The sequence below is a fragment of the Myotis myotis genome, unplaced genomic scaffold (assembly GCF_014108235.1).
Source record: "Myotis myotis isolate mMyoMyo1 unplaced genomic scaffold, mMyoMyo1.p scaffold_m19_p_2, whole genome shotgun sequence".
NCBI lineage: Eukaryota > Metazoa > Chordata > Mammalia > Chiroptera > Vespertilionidae > Myotis > Myotis myotis.
The window spans coordinates 214,276,235-214,294,521 of record NW_023416324.1 but is presented as its reverse complement, the minus strand read 5'-3'; the positions used below and the strand labels follow the sequence as shown (position 1 = coordinate 214,294,521).

General features: G+C 54.0%; 1 protein-coding gene across 9 annotated transcripts in view; it reads left to right on the top strand.

Annotated features, from left to right (window-relative positions):
* The first annotated feature begins 2,180 nt into the window (after window positions 1-2,180).
* The window catches only part of DOP1B (DOP1 leucine zipper like protein B), a 60,967-nt gene continuing 44,860 nt past the window's right edge, over window positions 2,181-18,287 (top strand). For 8 of the 9 annotated variants that reach the window (XR_004973969.1, XR_004973971.1, XR_004973970.1 and 5 more), the window contains exons 1-5: window positions 2,181-2,348; window positions 4,120-4,302; window positions 6,521-6,690; window positions 17,276-17,457; window positions 17,776-17,946. Coding sequence is in view for 6 of the 9 variants with exons in the window: in XM_036348833.1 (XP_036204726.1) it covers window positions 6,553-6,690; window positions 17,276-17,457; window positions 17,776-17,946 (491 nt within the window). In the remaining 3 variants the exon portion in view is untranslated. The remainder of the gene's footprint in view (window positions 2,349-4,119; window positions 4,303-6,520; window positions 6,691-17,275; window positions 17,458-17,775; window positions 17,947-18,287) is intronic. The other variant, XM_036348831.1, reaches the window with a different exon arrangement.

Sequence of the window (18,287 nt, the reverse complement as noted above, 5' to 3'; positions counted from 1 at the left end):
TATTTTATTGACTTCAGAAAGGAAGTGATGAGAGAGGATCATTGATCGGCTGCCTCCTGCATGCCACACATCCCCCTCTGGGGAGCAAGCCCACAACCCTGGCATGTGCCCTGACCAGAAATCGAACTTCAACCTTCTGGTTCATAGGTTGATGCTCAACCACTGAGCCGCTCTGGCCAGGCTCATTTGAGTGCATTTTCATTGGTTCTTATATTTAAGTTGTAGATGTAGCTTGTTATGGGGTGGGGCCACAACATTAGTAACAAAGAAACAGAATTTCCAGAGGATGAGGCCCAGAAATCAGGATTTTAAAAAGATTCCCAGGTGATTCTAATGTGTAGCCAAGGTTGAGAACCACTGCACTAGGGAGAGGAAGCTGGGCGTTGCTATGTGACATCATTACCCAGTGCCCATAGCAACCATTTCTGGGCTGGGCAGAGCGCCTCATTTTGTGCCATGGGGTCTTGTCAGCGTTGGCTGTGATTTGGTGGGCTGTCGCTCTGGGGTGGTGGTGGGGCCCGTGTCCCACTTGGGGGAAGCTAAGTGTTGGTTTGTCAGTGCCAGGTCCATGGTGCCATTTATTTTTAAATGGCCAGTGTACGTCATGGCAGCACCTGTGTTGAGCATCTGCCCCCTGGTGGTCAGTGCATGTCATAGCTACCAGTCGGACAGATGGTCACTTAGCCTTTTATGTGTATAGACTAGAGGCCCGGTGCATGAAATTCGTGCACAGGTAGGGTCCCTAGGCCTGGCTGGTGATCAAGGCCAATTGGGGCCTTCCTTTGTTCTGTGCTGTCCTCTGGTGGTCAGTGCACGTCATAGCGAGCAGTCGAACTCCCAGTCGGTGGAACTCCTGAGGGGACAATTTACATATTAGCCTTTTATTACATGGGAGGATTCTTGGTGATTTGAGAGAGGTGATAGATCCCCTTGGGAATCTGAGACAAACTATATACCCTTTCTCTAGAAACATACATCTATTCAAAAGGTTCTGTACAATTTATAGTGTTCATGGTCCTCCCAGTCCCACCCCCACCCCCACCCCCCAAAAAACAACACTTTCATGATTGCCTTGCCTTCAGGAGCCCTGGACTAGATCTGAAAATTCCCAAGGGATCTTAAGGGGTTAACTGGGTAGAGGCCTCTACAAAATTACCACCTCCGTCAACAGGTGGCACTGCTTGGGTTGGCTGGCACTGCTTCCCAGCTGGTGCAAAGGTGCTCAGGAGAACCACATCCTTCAAGGTGCCTCTCGCCCTGCAGCTGTCAGGCCAGGCTGGGCGGGTCTGAACGGGCCAGGTCCGAAGGCTCGTGAGAATGACAGGAAGGGGTTATAGTTTATCTGTAAATATTAATGCTCTTTAGAGTTGACGAGAAGCCCCATTTCTGAGCCAGAGTGCACGGAAGGAAGCTCATTTCATGAATTAATTTCTTCACTTCGCTGATGCCAAGGGTGGAAAGGTGCGGCGTGTGGGGAGGAGGCACCGTAACCAGAGTGCCCGAGCCTCCTGCGGCCCACCTCCTCCCGAGGGCTTGGGTGACGGGAAGGATAGGGTGAGCCATGGGTCCCAGCTTTCTAAATCCCACGGTTCTCCTATCTGCAAATCCAAACCCCTCCTCAGGCCGGCTGATCCAGTGACCGACGTCCCCTTTTGCTGGGTGGGTCAGGGGAACTCCGGGTGAGAGGCGGAGCCACCCTGTCCATTGTGTGAGGTCTTAGGGGACAGTCTCACAGCGAGGGCGCGAGCTAGTGGCCCCCGCGATGGACGCCCACAGCCCGCGGGGAAGCTGCGCGGGGGTCCCGCCCACTCACTGAGAACCCGCCTCCCAGCCCCTCCGCCAGGCGAGGTGCCGCCTCCTGATCCGTCCCCACTCCACCCCCGCCCCAAGCGTCCAGGATACGCCCACGGTCCTGCCCCACGCACAGGGCAGCCCTAGTCCCCGCCTCTGCGCGCCGAGGGCCCGCCCACCCGTCCAGCTCTAGAGCCAGCCCTTGGCCCCGCCCCCTAGAGTCAGCCATTGGCCCCACCCCCCGCACAGCGGACCGCCCATGGCCCCGCCCCTCCGCGTCGAGGGCCCGCCTACTTGTCCCGCCCCCTAGAGCCAGCCCTTGGCCCCGCCCCACGCACAGAGGACCGCCTCCTGCTCCGCCCCCGCGCGCGGAGGTTCCGCCTCCCGGCCCCGCTCCTCTCCCTGGATCCGCAGCTGCACTGGCTCGGGCGCGCGCTTCCTCCGCGGTCCGGGCTCCGGGCTGCGCCGCCGGTGTCGTCCGCTCTTCCTGCCCCAGCCCGGCCGGCCCCTCCGCGCCGTCCGTGGACGCGTCCCCGACAAAGGCCGTTGCCGCTGTGGTAAGTAGGGCCTGCGCCCTCGGCCGCCCTGTGGGACCAGGGAAGCCGGGGCGTCTCCCGCGGCCCCGCGAGCGGCGAGGCGGCGCGGGCGTCCATCCCCGGCGCGCAGGGTCCAGGCTGCGCCGAGGGGGCGACTCTGGAGTGGAGGCGGTTCCGCAGCGCGACCCGGGCCCGCGCTGCTGCAGTGCGGGGGCGGCTCCCACGAGGCTACGCGTGAGCTCCGGCCCGCGGCCCCCGAGGGGCAGCCCGGGAGGCTGGGCAGCGCCGCTCCCTGGTCCCGCGGCTCCCGCGGTGCCGGAAGTGCGGCCACGCCCTGGCCGGGCCGGCGCGGCCTCGGGTGGGCAGGTGGAGGTCAGGGGGTCACGGCCATCAGCCCCACCCCGCCTGCTGGCGGCGGCGCAGCGGTGCCTTTGCTTGCGGTAGTCCTGGTCCGGGAGGAGGCTCCAGGGACCGAGACCTTTACGGAGCGCGGGCTTCCCTGTGGAGGGAGGACCGCGGCCCCCGGCTGTCCGCAGAGGCGGGTCCGAGCCGCCGCGCGCTCTGCCCGCCTGGCCCTGCGCCTGGCAGGGTTGCCGCGCTCGCTGCGTGCGGGCCCCTTCCCGCTCGCGGTGCAGCTGCTCGTGGAGACTGTGCCCGCGGGCCTTCCCCGAACCCGGGGCAGCTGCCGCACACGCAGGAAAACCTTCGTGGGATGGTTTTGGCAAGGAGATGGAGGTCCCCCTCCCCCACCCTCCCCCCTCCCCGCCTGCTCCCACGAGTGTCTTAAAGCTTTCCACAATTTCATTACCACTCTGACATTAAAAATAAAAATAAAAAAGTGCCCTAGAGTTGCCTAAACCAATGAACCAGTCGCCCATGGGTGTTTCTGCGCCATAGACTGAAGGTCGATATCTGTTGGTAAGTGTTGTGCTCTTGGGAGCGTGGCTGCCCTTTTTCAGTTTTCATCTAACTCGGAAATGTGCCTTCCTGTAAACGTCTTTACAGTGAACTTATTTTAGATCAGGCAGTAGATTTGTACTTGAATTTGTTTTTTAAAATATGTCTTTATTGATTTTTAGTGAGGAAGGGAGAGGGACAGACAGAAACATCAGTTGGCTGCCTCTCACAAGATTGACGCTGCAACCTGGGCATGTGCCTGGACCCGAAATGGAACCAGTGACCTTTTGGTATATTCAATGCTCAACCCCCAGCCACACCAGCTGGGCGAATTTGGTTTTGTTTTTTTAAATAAATTAAGCATGTGTAAGGTGAGAGAGTCTCTGCTGACATTTTAGATGTGCAGGCAGATACATCTGGTGAGATACACTTGTGTAAGTGACAAGCCTTTTGCTTATTTGTTAGTGGGCTGTAGAGCTCTTATCAGTTTTATGAGCTGGCGAGTCTTGCACAGAAAAGTTATTCAGGATAGATTGCAAGATCATTATCAAAAGAGCTACTTTGAGGGCTGAACTCTTCCTTTTACCTGTAGCATAACGTAGTGAAGGCTCGGCTCTGTGGCTCTGAGCTGGCCTGCGCTGGGGTCCTGATGCTGCCAGTTGCTTGCCCGGTGACCGGGGCAGTTTTTTCTGGAGGGCCTGATTCCCAGGTCCCAGGACTCTTGTGTGTTACATGAGAGAAATGCAAACATAAATGATGGATTTACCAAGCCCACCCAGAAGACTTCCTTAATGCATAATATTGAATGCCCCAGATTTTGAAATAAAGGAGTTTGCTTATTCCAAACTTCTCACCTGTGCTCTTAGTTACACTGACTAGTTCTTTCTTCATATAGCCAACCATAACATTGAACTGCTCCAGTTACCTGCCCTTACCTGGCCGACACCCTCCTTGCCCTGAGCACACACCTGATCGCTGACAAGGCTCTCTTCCTGCTAACTAGCCGCCCATACCTGTGGACTTCAAGGACCCCTGTGGGAGTCCGTCTTAGGATAAGCAGAGTGCCTTGAAGAGAGAGGTAGGTGGAGCCTTGTAGGCCCTGTGGTGAGTGGGGAGGAGTTAGGATTTATTGTAAGATTAATGGGAAGAGTTTACATGTGATGGGGATGTGTTTTAATTCACGCGAAGAGGATTCTTGGAGCTCTGTGTGAAAGTGCACCGGAGGGGCCAGAGTGAAGGGGAAGCATTCAGAGGCCTCTGCAAGCTTGCAAGAGAGGGGTGTGTGCACAGAGGTGCAATAGAAAGAGAGCGAGTCCACAGGGGTTTGGGGAGAAGAGCCAACTGGACGGGCGTTGAGTGTGGCAGGTGAAGAGAAGGAAGAGTCTGGAATCATGTCAAAGCTTCCGTGGATGGGGAGCCACTTTCTGAGGAAGGAGCATGCTGAGCAGATAGAATCAAGAGTTTTTAGAAAACAGCCTTATTGAGGTATAGCATAACATTCATTCGAGTATACAATTCAGTGATTTTTAGTAAATTTGCAAAGTGTGCAGCCATGGCCATAATCCAATTTTAGCACATTTCCACTTCCCTAAAAAGATCCCTTGTGCCTATTTGCAGTTACTCCCTGTTCCTACTCCCCACCCTCGGCAACCACCAATCTACTTGCCGACTGTATAGATTCAGCTATTCTGGGCATTTAACACAAATGGAATCATACGTGGCCTTTTGTGACCGGCTTCTTCCCCTAAGCGAGTATTTCCCAAGTTCATCCTTCCTGCAGCCCGTGCCAGTACTTGGTTCCTTCTCATTGCCCATTAGGAGATATGGCCCTTCACCAGGGCCAGTAAGTGAAGGTGGCGAGGCCACGTTTTGCTGAGGGACACTTGAGAGTCTGGTTTGGGATGCACTAAGTTGGAGACACCTGTGCTACTTCCAGGTGGAGGGGTCCAGTGGACATTTACATGAGTCTGGACATCTGAGGGGAGGTTTGGGCAGGTGTTATAAATCCAGGGGTCATTGGCATGAAGATCATATTTGTAAGTTACAGGAATGGGGAGATCACTGAGGATAAAGAGAGAAAGAAAGAGGACCCAAGGCTTGGTGCCAGGAATGCCAACCTTTCCATATCTTGTTGAGTACTTCCCAGAGTTCTAATTTGTTTGAATAGACTGATGGGTTGACTTTCAGATATTTTTAATAGGAAATATTTTTATTTCAAAATGTACATATTGAAGGCAGCCTGGAACCTTACAGGATTCTGGATTGTCTGTGTAAGCCTACAGAACAGACAAATAGACAGAACTGCCCCGGCCCTGGGGTTGGACCTGGCGGGGGGCGTGAGAGGGAGGGTGTCCTTTCGTACCTATGAGCCCCTGAAGTCGTAAACATAGAACACTTCATAGATCAGCAGTACACGCTATCAGATTTTTAAATGAGTAAGAACAGAACGACATAGGCCCGTATGTGTATTGTGTACTTTGCATCGTATAAGTGAGGGTGCTTCCACAAAGTCAGGTCAGTGCAGCACTGCCTGTTCTTGGTTTCCCTTCGTCACAGTGGGGGAAAAATAAAGAGATGCTGTTGGAGTTGGGAATAGATCGGCTACAGCTTGGGCTTTGTAATAGCTGCAGGGGTTCATATATAATGAATGGCTCTAACCACAGGAATATTCAAGGGCAAGAAGAATAAAATGAGGGTTGCTTGGGCCCTGGTGTAACCACCCTACATGCAGACTCTACACTCTGGCCTAAAGCTGTTAGGGCAGCACCTGGTGGGTGATTGCAGCTTAGTAACTGGACAGGCTGTCAGACGCCACACTCTTACATCTCATGTTTTTTTAACATTTTTCCCCCCACCGGATTTTCTTTGAGAATATTTCCAATTCTCTGTCCTAGTCTAGTTGTAGAGGGTTGCACTGCCCAAAAGCTTGTTTCCTCAGGTTTTATAAACGCCCTACAGTCGGAGGGGCCATCTGCATTCACAGTTACCCATCGGGAACAATATGTGTCATCCGATTTGTAAGTTTCCCTCCTAGAATTATTCTGTCAATGAAGTAAAACCCTGGCATCTTGCTTCTGCCTGCTCCGTCCCTTTGTCCCGCTCAGAATCCAGGAGGCCGGAACTGTTTATCTTTTATCTACCTAGTGCCTGGCCCAGAAGCCTTGCTAAATATTTGAACTGGATCACCTATTCCGGGAGTTTGTGGACGGGCACCTGTCCTCGGTAGCTCTGGGCTAGGTGCGATGTGTGTCCTTGTGAATAGCTGCCTCATTTGTTTATTTTTGATTCGCTTTTAGATCCTTTCCTTTCCCTGCTGTGAGGATGTAAGATGGATCCAGAAGAGCAGGAACTGTCACATGACTACCGATACAGAAATTACTCTTCAGGGATTGAAAAGGCCTTAAGAAATTTTGAGTCCTCCAGTGAATGGGCGGATCTCATCTCTTCACTGGGCAAGCTCAACAAGGTACGTGGGCGGAGCGCGTTTGGATTGCGTGGAGGCGGGACACCGCTGTCCTTTTGCTTTCCTAAGGGACTGTCTTACTCTTACACCACTGTTAGCCCGTCAGTGCACATCCCTCCTTCCAGCCCTCCCTGAGCATAGCATCAGTGTGGACATTAGTAGAAGAGCCAGTCTTTTCTCAGCAATGAAATTGCCCAGTCAATTACTCAAAGATGGATTGTTCTCTTTGTACTGCTTAGGATTTATATGGCTTTTTCTTCTTAGGTTTACTTTTATTTATTTTTTTTATTTTTTTTATTTTTTTTATTGCTTAAAGTATTACAAAGGGTATTACATATGTGTCCATTTTATCCCCCCGCCCTAGACAGTCCCCTAGCCTCCCCTACCCCCCAATGTCTTATGTCCACTGGTTATGCTTCTATGCAGGTTTACTTTTAAATAAATATTTTTCTTGATTTCATAGAGGAAGGGAGAGGGCGAGAGATAGGAACATCAATGATGACAGAATGGCTGCCTCGTGCACGCCCCCCATTGGGGACCAAGCCCACAACTTGGGCATGTGCCCTGACTGGGAATCGAACCGTGACCCCCTGGTTCATAGGTCAACACTCAACCACTGAGCCACACCAGTCAGGCTTTGGTTTACTCTTGACCATTTTTCTGCTGATCGGTAACTCCTGGAAGAGTAAAGGATGAAATAAATAATGAAATCTACCCGGAAACTGTGTGTGTGTTTGGACGAGGAGAAGAGGTCAGGCCTAGGAAGACCCGAACTGGTCAAGTGCGGGCTTGACCTTGTGTGCTGGGATGGGGCCGTTGTATTTTCCCATGCTGCTCAGAAGGAGGATGGCACAGTAATGGCCAAGCGCTCAGAGGACCATGTGACCACAGGCGGAGCATATCTGGGCTCCGTGGCTGTGGGGCCAGGACTCCTGGCTGGGATACCTGCCTTTTGAGCCCAGTGCTATGTGGGAGTTGCGGGTGCCCCTCCCTACCCTGCAGCTCTCCAGTCTCCAGGTCGCAGACACAGGGGACTCTGACAAACCTCACTCAAGAGAAAGGATCTCTCCGTCTACCTCTCCAAGGCATAGGCGGGGAGTGAGGAATGCCAGAGGCTGACCCCGGTGCAGTGCCTGGCAGCAGTCCACCCGGCTGCCAGAGCAGCTCCCCGCACTCCCCCGGGCTGTCGGGCACGCAGATAGGCAGTGATCACAGGTTGTGCCCGGAAGCTGTGTGTGTCCTGCAAAGTATATTTACAACCTGTGGTCGTCACGGCTGGGCGCTGGCTGGATGCACAGATGCCAGAAAAGAGCAAGTCAGAGCCTGGGAGTCGGGTTGAGAGCGCTGGCTTAGGAATTCCCAAGCGGACACCACACTCGCGTCGTGCCTGAAGGTGGCTTCCTCTGTCAGGGGAAGGGAGAGGCGCTGGGGTAGGATTTAGGTGTATGCAGGTTCTTCCAGATGTTTCGACGTTTTAGTTCTCGACTCTCCTGCAATCTAAAGATAGCGTACTTATTTTTGGAGGGTGTGTGTTCATTATTTTTATGTTGAGGTAAAATTCACCTAAAATAAAATTTACCATTAACCATTTTAGACTGTATTGTTAAAGGGATTTCAGTACATTCATGATGTGGTGAATCACCACTGTCTAGTTCCAGAACATTTCCACCATCCCCAGTGGAAATCCTTCCCAGCCCTGCCCCGCCCCCACCCCTCTGAGATGCTTTCTGTGTCTATGGACACGGAGAGACATGGAATGATACAACAGGTGGCCTTTTGTGTCTGGCTTCTTGCAGTTAGCATGTGTTCAGGGTTCATCCAAGTTGTAAGATGTATCAGTACTGTATTCCTTTTCATGACCGAATAACATTCCATAGTAAGGACAGACCACATCTTGTGTATCCATGCATCCGTCGGTGACCTTTAGGTTTCCACCGTGAGGCTGTTTAGTGCTGCGATGAACATTTGTGTACAAATTTTTGTTTGAGCACCTGTCCTCCCTTCTTCAGGGCATATCCCTCGGAGTGGAATTTAAATGCAGGTTATCAAGTACAGTTACAACCTTTCTTTTTAAAAAATATATTTTATTGATTTTTTACAGAGAGGAAGGGAGAGGGTAGTTAGAAACATCGGTGAAAGAGAAACATCGATCAGCTGCCTCCTGCACACCCCCTACTGGGAATTTGCCCACAACCAAGGTACATGCCCTTGACTGGAATCGAACCTGGGACCCTTCAGTCTGCAGGCCGATGCTCTATCCACTGAGCCAAACCGGTTAGGGCTGTTACAACCTTTCTTTAAGGAGCTTTTCAAGCATTGGCCATTCATCATTCATTCAATAGATATTTGAGCGCCTACAACATGCCAGTACTGTTCTAGGTATCAGGGTACAGCAGAGAGCAAAGGGGAAGCTGGGCGATAAACAAAACACCTGGGATCTTAGCTGGATGAGTATTGTGGGAACAGTAAGGAGGGAGGAGACAGTAAGTGTTGGGGGGATGGCACAATATTAAATGGGTTCATCGAGGAAGGCCTTGCCGAGAAGGTGCCATTTGACCAAGTTCCGAGGCTGTGCCATGTCTGCGGCCAGTGAGGCCACGGAGCAAGCGAGGGCTGGGGAGAGCATAGGAGATGAGGCCACAGCGGCAAGGGGTGGGGAGGGCTCCTGGTCTTGTAGGTCCTTTAAAGCGAGCCTGACAGCGGCCACCGAGTCCTCAGGGAGCCCTGGGAGCTGAGCAGAGGGCATGGCCTGGCTTCCCGGAACCACTTCCAGCTGCTCCCTGGGGCAGGAAACAGGACGGGTCGGGAGACGGGAGGGGTCGGGGAGGCAGAGATAGGGACACCACAGAGCTGTTCCGTAAGGAGGTGGTGCTGTGGGGCAGGGGTGGATTTCCGAACAGACTTGGTGGGAATAGCTAACAGGACTCCTTGTGGATAAGATGTGGGGTGTAAGAAAAAGAGGAGCCAAGTGCGACTCCCAGGCTTTCTCCCGGGTCTTCAGCTTGAGGAGACGTAAGATGTGAGGCAAGGATGGGGTGGGGAGACCGGAGGAGCTGGCTCCGTGGGTGGGCAGGGAGAAGGGGTCACTTTGGGATGGTTAGTGTGATCAGGTAGATGTGTGAAGGCATTTGGATGTGAGTCGTATTGGATAAAAGTTTAAAAACACCAGTTTTTGTACCAGTTGGTACCCAGTCCTCTAATCCCACTACTGTGTCCTCTTTGCTCGAGCTTCCTGTCCTGCTGCTGTGATTAGGCAGTGAGTGGGAACAGCCCCCGTGAAAAATTTACAAGAAATCGGTGGGATGAGGGTGACACTGTCCCTACCTCAGCCCTGCCTGTGACAGGCGACACTCCTAGAGAGCGTACCGTGTGCTGAGGACCTGCCCTGCGTTACTGTAATCCTCACAGCCTGTCTTGACATTGGTCTCAGTCTAAGCAACTTGTGAAGGTCATGGCCAGCAAGTGGCGGAGGGAGGACTCAGACCCTGGTCGCCTGGCTGCAGAGCCCAGCACCTGAGCTTCTTTCATGCCTGTGCCTGCGAGGCTCACAGAAGGGACAGGGTTCACCTCTGTGTGTGAGGGGCACTGTCTTCCTCATCCCAGTGAGGTGGCTGCAATTCTTAGCCCCGTTTTACTGGTGAAGATTCACGTGCCCAATGTCGTGTGGCTGTGATTTTTATGGGTTGAATTATATCCTCAAAAAAAAAAAATGGAGGTCCTCACGCCCAGTACCTCAGAAGGTGGCCTCATTTGGAGAGGGGGTCTTTACAGAGGACATAGAGTGGAAATGAAGTCATTTAGGGTGGGCCCTGATCCAGTGTGATTGGTGTCCTTGTAAAAAGGGGAAATCTGGACTCAGACACGCATGTGGGGAAGGCACCATGTGAGGATGAGGGCAGAGGCTGGGTGATGCAACGATGAGCCGAGGAACCAGAGATTACCAGCTGACTCCACAGAGAGAGGCCCCTGGAGCAGAGCCTCCCGCAGCCTCGGGAGGAGCCAGCCCTGCCCACCCCGGGACCTTGGACTTCGGGCCTGCAGGCTCTGCGGGCGCATTTCTGTTGCTGTGCGTGCTGTGTGGTGCTTTGTTACAGCAGGCCTGGCAAACTGATACAGGAACAGGACCGAGGCATGAACACCTGGGTGCTGGGGACACAGCAGTCAACACGGGGTTCCTACTCTCAGGGCGCAGGGCGGTGGTGGCAGGAGGCAGGCAGCGAACAGAAATGTGCTCAGAGCGAAGAGGAAAGTAAACCAGGAAGGGAGAAGGATGGGTGCTAGGTTAGACAGAGATGGCTCTGATAACGTGACATTTGAGGTTTGAGCAGAGGCCTGGATGCAGTGAGTGAGCTGCTGGAGAGGCCATCTGGGGCCTGGGCCTGGGTCCAAGGTGCAGTGGGGGAGGGCGTGGCTGGCTGAGAGGTGACAGGAGAGGAGGGAGGAGGTACCAGGGCCGGTCTCGGGTTTTGTTCTGGGAGGGCAGGAAGCCATGGAGCTTCCAGGAAGGTTTGGAGCAAGGTGATTGCTGCCTCACCTGGTAGGAGAACCCCTCAGGCTGATGCCTGGGGGTGAGCCCCCCCCCCCCCCGGAGCCTGGGAGTGTCCGGGTGGCAGCGGACAGTGTCAGCTCCAGATCAGTTACTGGACAGAGGGTTTGAGAAGGCGCTGGGGGGAGCAAGCCTTAGTGATTGCCTCTGCATTCAAGGCCACCTGAAAAAAATAAATAAATAAATAAAAAGGACACCTGAAAACTAAAAAGGACACTTGCTAGGAGTTGATGTGAATAAAGAATTTTCTTAAGGCTTTACTAGTAGTGATGGTTAGATTTCTTGGACGCCTGCATGAGCACAGAAATTCAGTGAGTAAATTAGTGATGAATAAGTCAGACATCTAAATGCAAATAGAAACAGTGCTGTAGTCTGCAAGGGTCAGGTCAAGAGGCTGATGGAGACACCGAAGCTCAGACTTGCTTGAGGCCTCCCAGCCCCACGGGCAGTATTTCAGCTGAGCCAGGGCGGCTGGGAGGCCCACATGGGGCAGGGGTGAGGGTGCGGATGTCAGGGAGTGCTGAGCGGCTGAGAAATGAGTGAAACGTGAGCCTGGGGACACGGAAAGCCTGCCACCAGCCACCTGTGTTTCTTCATCGGAAGACGGGGCACATGGGTGACCGTGGTGAGGGCGAGTGGCTTTTACAGGGTGCAGGCTGTAGTAAATTCTGGGGGGGCAGAATAAAGAGCAGAATTGGAACCTGTGGTGTAGGTGGTCTGTGAGACAGCGTGTCGCTTCCCCGGTATCTTAACCAGGAGATTGGGGGGCCATGGCGCTCCTGTCGTGTGTGCGTGTGCGTGTGCGTGCGTGCGTGTGCGTGCGCGGGTGTTGAGTGTTAACCCTGACACACTGGGCAAGTGCAGACAGAATGACACTCGGCACGAGTCTAACCCCCACGACCTGCCGATGGTAGGTGACGGCACTCTTTCTGTGTGTGAAGCCGGGTGGTCAGGTTGCTTGTGATGGCTGCACAGCCGATGAGAGTGGGCCCCGTGTCCCCCATCATGTCCCCCATCGTGTCCCCAGTATTGCCTTTCTGGGTTCTTCCTCTGAGTGAGACCAGCAGAGCGCCCCTTCCACAGCCAGCCAGCAGCTGAACTGCTCCAAGTGAGTGTGAGCTGCCAGGCCCGGGGCTCCAGCAGGTGGTACGTCCAGATGCTTAGTACCAGCTGCACGTCCACCACACTGTGCCCGCCTCTGCGGCCTGGCCTGGTGTTTGCCCAGAAAGTGCAAGTCAATATTCACTGCGACAAGGTAAAGCGGATTCAAAAGAAGAGTTTTAAAAAGGAAACAGTGTATTCTGACGCAGCTGTCTGAGCTGCTGCCGGGGCTTCAGTGCCCCTGGGGTCTGGGGGTGGCTGTCGGAACCTGCTGAGTTGATGATTGGTGCCCTGCTGCCGTGCGGTGGTGGTGGTGACGGTGACGGTGACGGTGACGGTGGCGCTTTGGAGGAGGAAGCGCCTCGTTTACAGAGGAGTCGAACACTGTCAGTCCCCCAGTTAAACAGAGCTGACCTCACTGGCCACCCGTGAGTCCCCACCCGTGTTGTGCCTTTTTCTCCAGCTGTCACTCCCCACTTCACCCAGCCTGGCAAGGTGGCCAGGCCACTGCCGTCTCAGGGGAGGCAGGACACACTCAGCGTCGGTGCTTGGCCTCCTTTCATGTGGGAGGCCCTGGCCAGTCCTGTTCTGTTGCCCTTCTTTCTGGAAGGGAAGGCCCGTGGCAAATGCTTAATGACTGTTCCAGCCGCTGCCACCTGGCCGGTCTTACTCACGTACTGTACTGCGTTGTTTTCGCGGCAGGAAACGAGCATCCTTATAAAGCTGGCCGACTTCCAGAAGGAAGCCAGGCGGTGTTTTGCCGTTTGCTTGATGGAGATGCTTTTAACTGGCGACGAGCACCTGGCGCTCTGAGTCAGCCTCACTCGGTGCTTGGCTCTCAATAGGGAAAGGGAACATTTGCCATTTCATTTCACAGGCTAACACAGTTTACAATCACACACAGTTCCCCCGCCCGTGTTGTGAAACTACCTTTAACATTTTAAAAATTGTGATAAAATACACGTACAGTTTATCATCTTAACCATTTTAGGTAAAATATGCACAACATAAAACTTACTGAATCAGCTTTTGAATCACTTTAAGTGAATTGAATTACTTTTTGAGCCCATGGTCTACCCTTTGGGGTTTTTATGGTGTTTCTCCCACGACCATTCTGGACCGGCTACAAGTCCCAGAGAGGGTCAGACTGTGTCACAGTAAATCAACATGACAGGCGCCATCTGGGTGGAGCCAGTAAGACACTTCCTGGTCTCTGTTAGTGAAGCTCGGGTGTGGGTCCAGCCTATTTTTTCAAACTTTTATTTTGTGTTTTATTATTTTGTTTTGCTGAGCCCATGAATCCGGTGAGGTTAAAAATATTGCGATTATGCCTTAACGATAGCGCAAGCAGTACTTTTAAACTAGTGTAGTCCATGAGCGAAAGAAACAAGGAGGTTTAACTTCCTGTTTAATTATAGTTTCTCCTTTCTCTTTAGATGTTTAAAAAGTGATTTTGGAAACATGACCCTTTTTTCCTTCCCAATGAATTTGTTTTCCTGAGATATTTATTCTATAGTTGTAGAAGAACGTGTCTCAAAAAATGTTTTCAATATGCATCATTTTTCAGTGACCAGTCACTTTGGGTTTTTGGTTTCCTGAAAAACACAACCCAAACAATGGAACTTCCCCCAACAATGGAACCATGCTCTACGCCTTTCTCCCTGGAGAGGGTCCTCCCAGCAAAGTGAGGGGACAGAGCCTGGAAGGAGAAGGGCAGGGTCAGGGCTGCAACAGCTGGCAGGGGGAGAGGGAACCTCTGTAACAGCTGGAGGGGGGAGAGGGAACCTCTGCAACAGCTGGCGGGAGAGGGAACCTCTACAACACCTGGAGGGGGGAGAGGGAACCTCTGCAACAGCTGGCGGGAGAGGGAACCTCTACAACACCTGGAGGGGGGAGAGGGAACCTCTGCAACAGCTGGCAGGGCGAGAGGGAACCTCTGCAACAGCTGTCGGGGGAGAGAAGAAAAATTCAGTCATAGCAGCTGGTTCTCCCTCACTGGCCCTGCCCCAAGCTGCACAGGGTTATGAGGAGAAAGCACCTTTCCTTAATGACACCCAGAGTTGGGTGTATTCTGCATCAAGCATGTTTTGGGGATGCTGCTTTGTGCTGCTCACACAGAACGTGTTTTTAGGGGGGCCACAATCCTGTTTCCTCCGTGTGCTGTCACTGGGAGCAGGAGCGCAGCCTGGGGAGTCCAGGGCCGGGAGCATTCCGAGTCTTCTGTACAGAGAGATTCCGACTCCGGTCCTACGATGCGAAAAATTTTCATTCAATATGACTTCTAAAGCCTGTGCCACAAGTGCCACGAGTGACCTCACTCACCTCACTGGCCAGCGTGAGTCTAGATGCCTCGTCTAGGCTCAGGAGGGCAGAGAAATGAGACCTAACGGTGGGCACAGCCCAAGGCAAACAGACACTTGGGTGTCTCCTTTGCACCTCAGGTGACCTTAGAACTCACAGAGCAAAGGTCAGATTTGGACCCCAGCCGGTGTGGCTCAGTTGGTTGGGAGTCATCCCATGAACCAAGCGGTTAGGGGTTCGATTCGCCATCAGGGCGATGTGCCCAGTTTGCAGGCTCTATCCCCGGCCCCGGAAGGGGAGCATGGGGGAGGCAAAGCCAACAGCATGCGTTTCCATCACCTCCTCCCTCCATTGTTTGTTTTTTGGGTTCTTTGGATAAAAGCACATGTAAATATTCTGTTGGCTTTACCTTTGTTTTAAGATATTAGACTCTGAAAAATAATGTTTCAAGGTAAATCTCTAGTTTATCTATTTTTTAAGGATTTGTTATTGATTTTTAGAGAGAGAGGAAAGAAGGGAGAGAGAGAGAGAGAAGCATCGGTGTGAGAATGGAACATAGATCCTGCAAGCCCACTATCTGGGATTGAGCCTGAAACTGGCATATTCTCTAACCAGGAATTGAACTGGCAACCTTTCATTGCACAGGATGATGATCAACCAACTCAGCCACAATAGCTTATCTATCTATGTATATAAAAGGCTAACATGCTAAGTGTTTGTCCAACCAGTAGCTATGACGCACACTGACCACCAGGGGGCAGACACTCAATGCAGGAGCTGCCAAGCTGCAGTGACTTGGCAGTGGTGGTTCTCGGGTGACACACCCCAAAACTAGAGAGAAGGGAGCTCGATTCCTAGCGGGGCCCTGCAATTCTACCTTTAGCCGTGGGTTATGTTGCTGCTGGGGCACTGTCGGCCCCGAATCTGGTTTACTGCACACTCGAATTTGCGTTCTACACCCTGTACGACAGTAACTTTGCAGAGTGCCCTCTCGCACTCTGGGACCCCTTGGGGGATGTCTGAGAGCTGGTTTCAGCCTGATACCCACAGGCCAGGCCAAGGGACCCCACCTGCCAGAGGACCCCCCCTACCCCCCCCCCCCCCCCCCCCCCCCGCAGCACACTCTGCAGACGCCCTTTGAGCCACGGCATCACCCCGGGTGCAGCCGGCTGGGGAGAGACTGTGGGAGGTTGGCTCCAGGGCGTGTCCAGCCCATGTGGCCCAGTCTCGCCCCACCGGCCACCTTCTAATTTCCTTTCAGTGTGCATGAATCTGTGCACCAGGTCACTAGTTTTTTAAAAAATGTAGTTTTATTGAACTTGAGAGTTTAGTTAGACTATAGGCTTCTGATGAAAAATACCCTTTTCCTTCCCATCCCTTTACCTCCTGTGAAGCGTCAGTATTTATTTTAGAGGTGGGATCTTTTTGTTTGTTTATAAAGCTGTTGTGTCCTAAGATGGTCCGGGGGCCAGCGGCTCTGACTCACCGGCAGAGTGCAGTTGGCATTGCCGAGTGTGCCACTTCCTCCAGGCAGCCTACTGTGCTTAGGCACAGAGGGCTGAAGACAGCAGAGAGGGAGACAGACCTGCTCCTTCTGAGTGGCCGGCCGCCTAAGTCAGACCATTAGGCAGGCAATTGCTGGAACAGCATTGTAAGTCGGTGGCAGGCGTGCACGTGGAACCCAGTGGAGGAGAAACTGAATGTGGGAGGGGACCATTCTGCCTCCACGAGGGGCACCGAGCTGGTTTCGTGTGAGGAATCAGCAGGGGGTGGGAAGGAAGGCCTTTCGGGCAGAGGGCCAGCGAGGGTCAGCTGAGGCCGCCAGGGGCTGTGTTGTTAGGGTGTGAAGCTGAAGCGGCAGGAGGCGTGCTGTGGAGGCCTTCGAGTGGCTGGTTTAAGGAGTGTGGACTTCACCCTGTCGGCCTTCAGTAAATATTTGTGTGAGTACGTCCGCCATAGTGACAGACACGCAGTATTTTAAGCCTGAGTCACGAGGACTCACCCGGCCATGGTGCTTGGCGCCTGGATGGTCGGCGTTGACCGCTCACACCCCGTAAGCACACACCAGGGATACGTTAGCACAGACAGGGCCCGGGTCCTGCTTGGGGACACGCAGCCCTGGAGCCAGCAGGGCCCTGTGTCCCAGCTGAGGACTGACTGGGGAAGGTGCCAGGAGTCACAGCCGAGAGGGTCCCCACCCATCTCTTCTGGGTACCACCTGGCTGTGAGGGGCAATTCAGACTCCGCCTCTCCCTGGACAGGGGGCCAGGGGCATCCAGGGAGCACAGTCTTCCCAGGGACGGAGGTGACCTCGCCCCACGTGGAATGCGTGTGCCTGCTCTGTGTAGACGGGGCCTTCCCAGGGAAGCACACGCCTCACCGTGTACAGGTGCACACGTGTGGCCTGACAGTGAGTCACTTGGAGGGAGCCAGCTTTCCCTGGCTCTCAAGCCCGGAGCCTGCCTCCTCCCCAGCATTGGGGGCGTCCCCGACATTGTGTGCCGGAGCCTGGCTGGTGCCCCAGGCCCTCGTCCAGTCGCTCTGTTCTCCTGTTCTGTCTCGTCTCTCACAGCCACCTGGGCCTGCTGGTGTCTGCTATGGTCATCATCTTCTTCCTCGTGCGTTTCTCTTGTTTTCCAGGCTCTTCAGAGCAACCTGAAGTATTCCCTGTTGCCACGACGGCTCCTCATCAGCAAGAGACTGGCTCAGTGCCTGCACCCTGCCCTGCCCAGTGGGGTGCACCTGAAGGCCCTGGAAACCTATGAGATCATCTTTAAAATTGTGGGCACCAAATGGCTGGCCAAGGATTTGTTCCTGTACAGGTACGCCAGCTTCCCCAGGGCCCCCTTATTATCCAGGTAACCCGTGTTTCCTTCACAAGATCAGCGAGTGACAAACTGCAGAGCTCAGGGGTGTGCAGCGGTCACCAGGAGACGACGGCTCACCTCCCGGAGCCCGTCCTCCAGACATCTCTCTAAGGGTCTGGGTGTGTGCTGGCCCGTGGCCCCCTCGGTGCTGGCAGTGCGTCCTGACCATCTCAGGACAGGCAGGGGTCTGCATCTCCAGCTTGGACGCCGGTGGCTGCCCATCTGGAACTCCTGAGTGGGTCTCACTCACCCTCTCGCCTCTTCTCCCCCAAGCTGTGGGCTGTTCCCGCTCCTGGCACATGCGGCCATGTCGGTGCGGCCCGTGCTGCTGGGCCTGTATGAGAAGTACTTCCTGCCACTGCAGAGGCTGCTCCTGCCCAGTCTCCAGGCCTTCGTCATCGGCCTGCTGCCCGGCCTGGAGGAGGGCTCGGAGATCTACGACAGGTGGGTCTCAGCGCACCACGGCTCCGCCCGTCCAGGCTGTCGTGGGCCAAGCCGTTGGCGTCTTGTGGGAGAATCTGGGGGAAAGTGCAGAGATGCACGGAGCAGGGCCAGGTGTGGAAGTGGGGCCAACCGTGTACATATCTGGTCTGGTCTCTGCTTGACCAAGTACCGTGTTCTCCTGGGAACACCTCCTTTTACGGGTGGGGAGGAAGGAAAGGTTTCCGGGTCTCAGTCCGAGTGACAGTGACGGGGTTCTGACCCACGAATGGCAGATCCGAGTCCTTCCTGCCGCACTAGGCTGCTTGCCAATAAGAAAGCCAGGCCAGGTCTCCGTGCTGGGC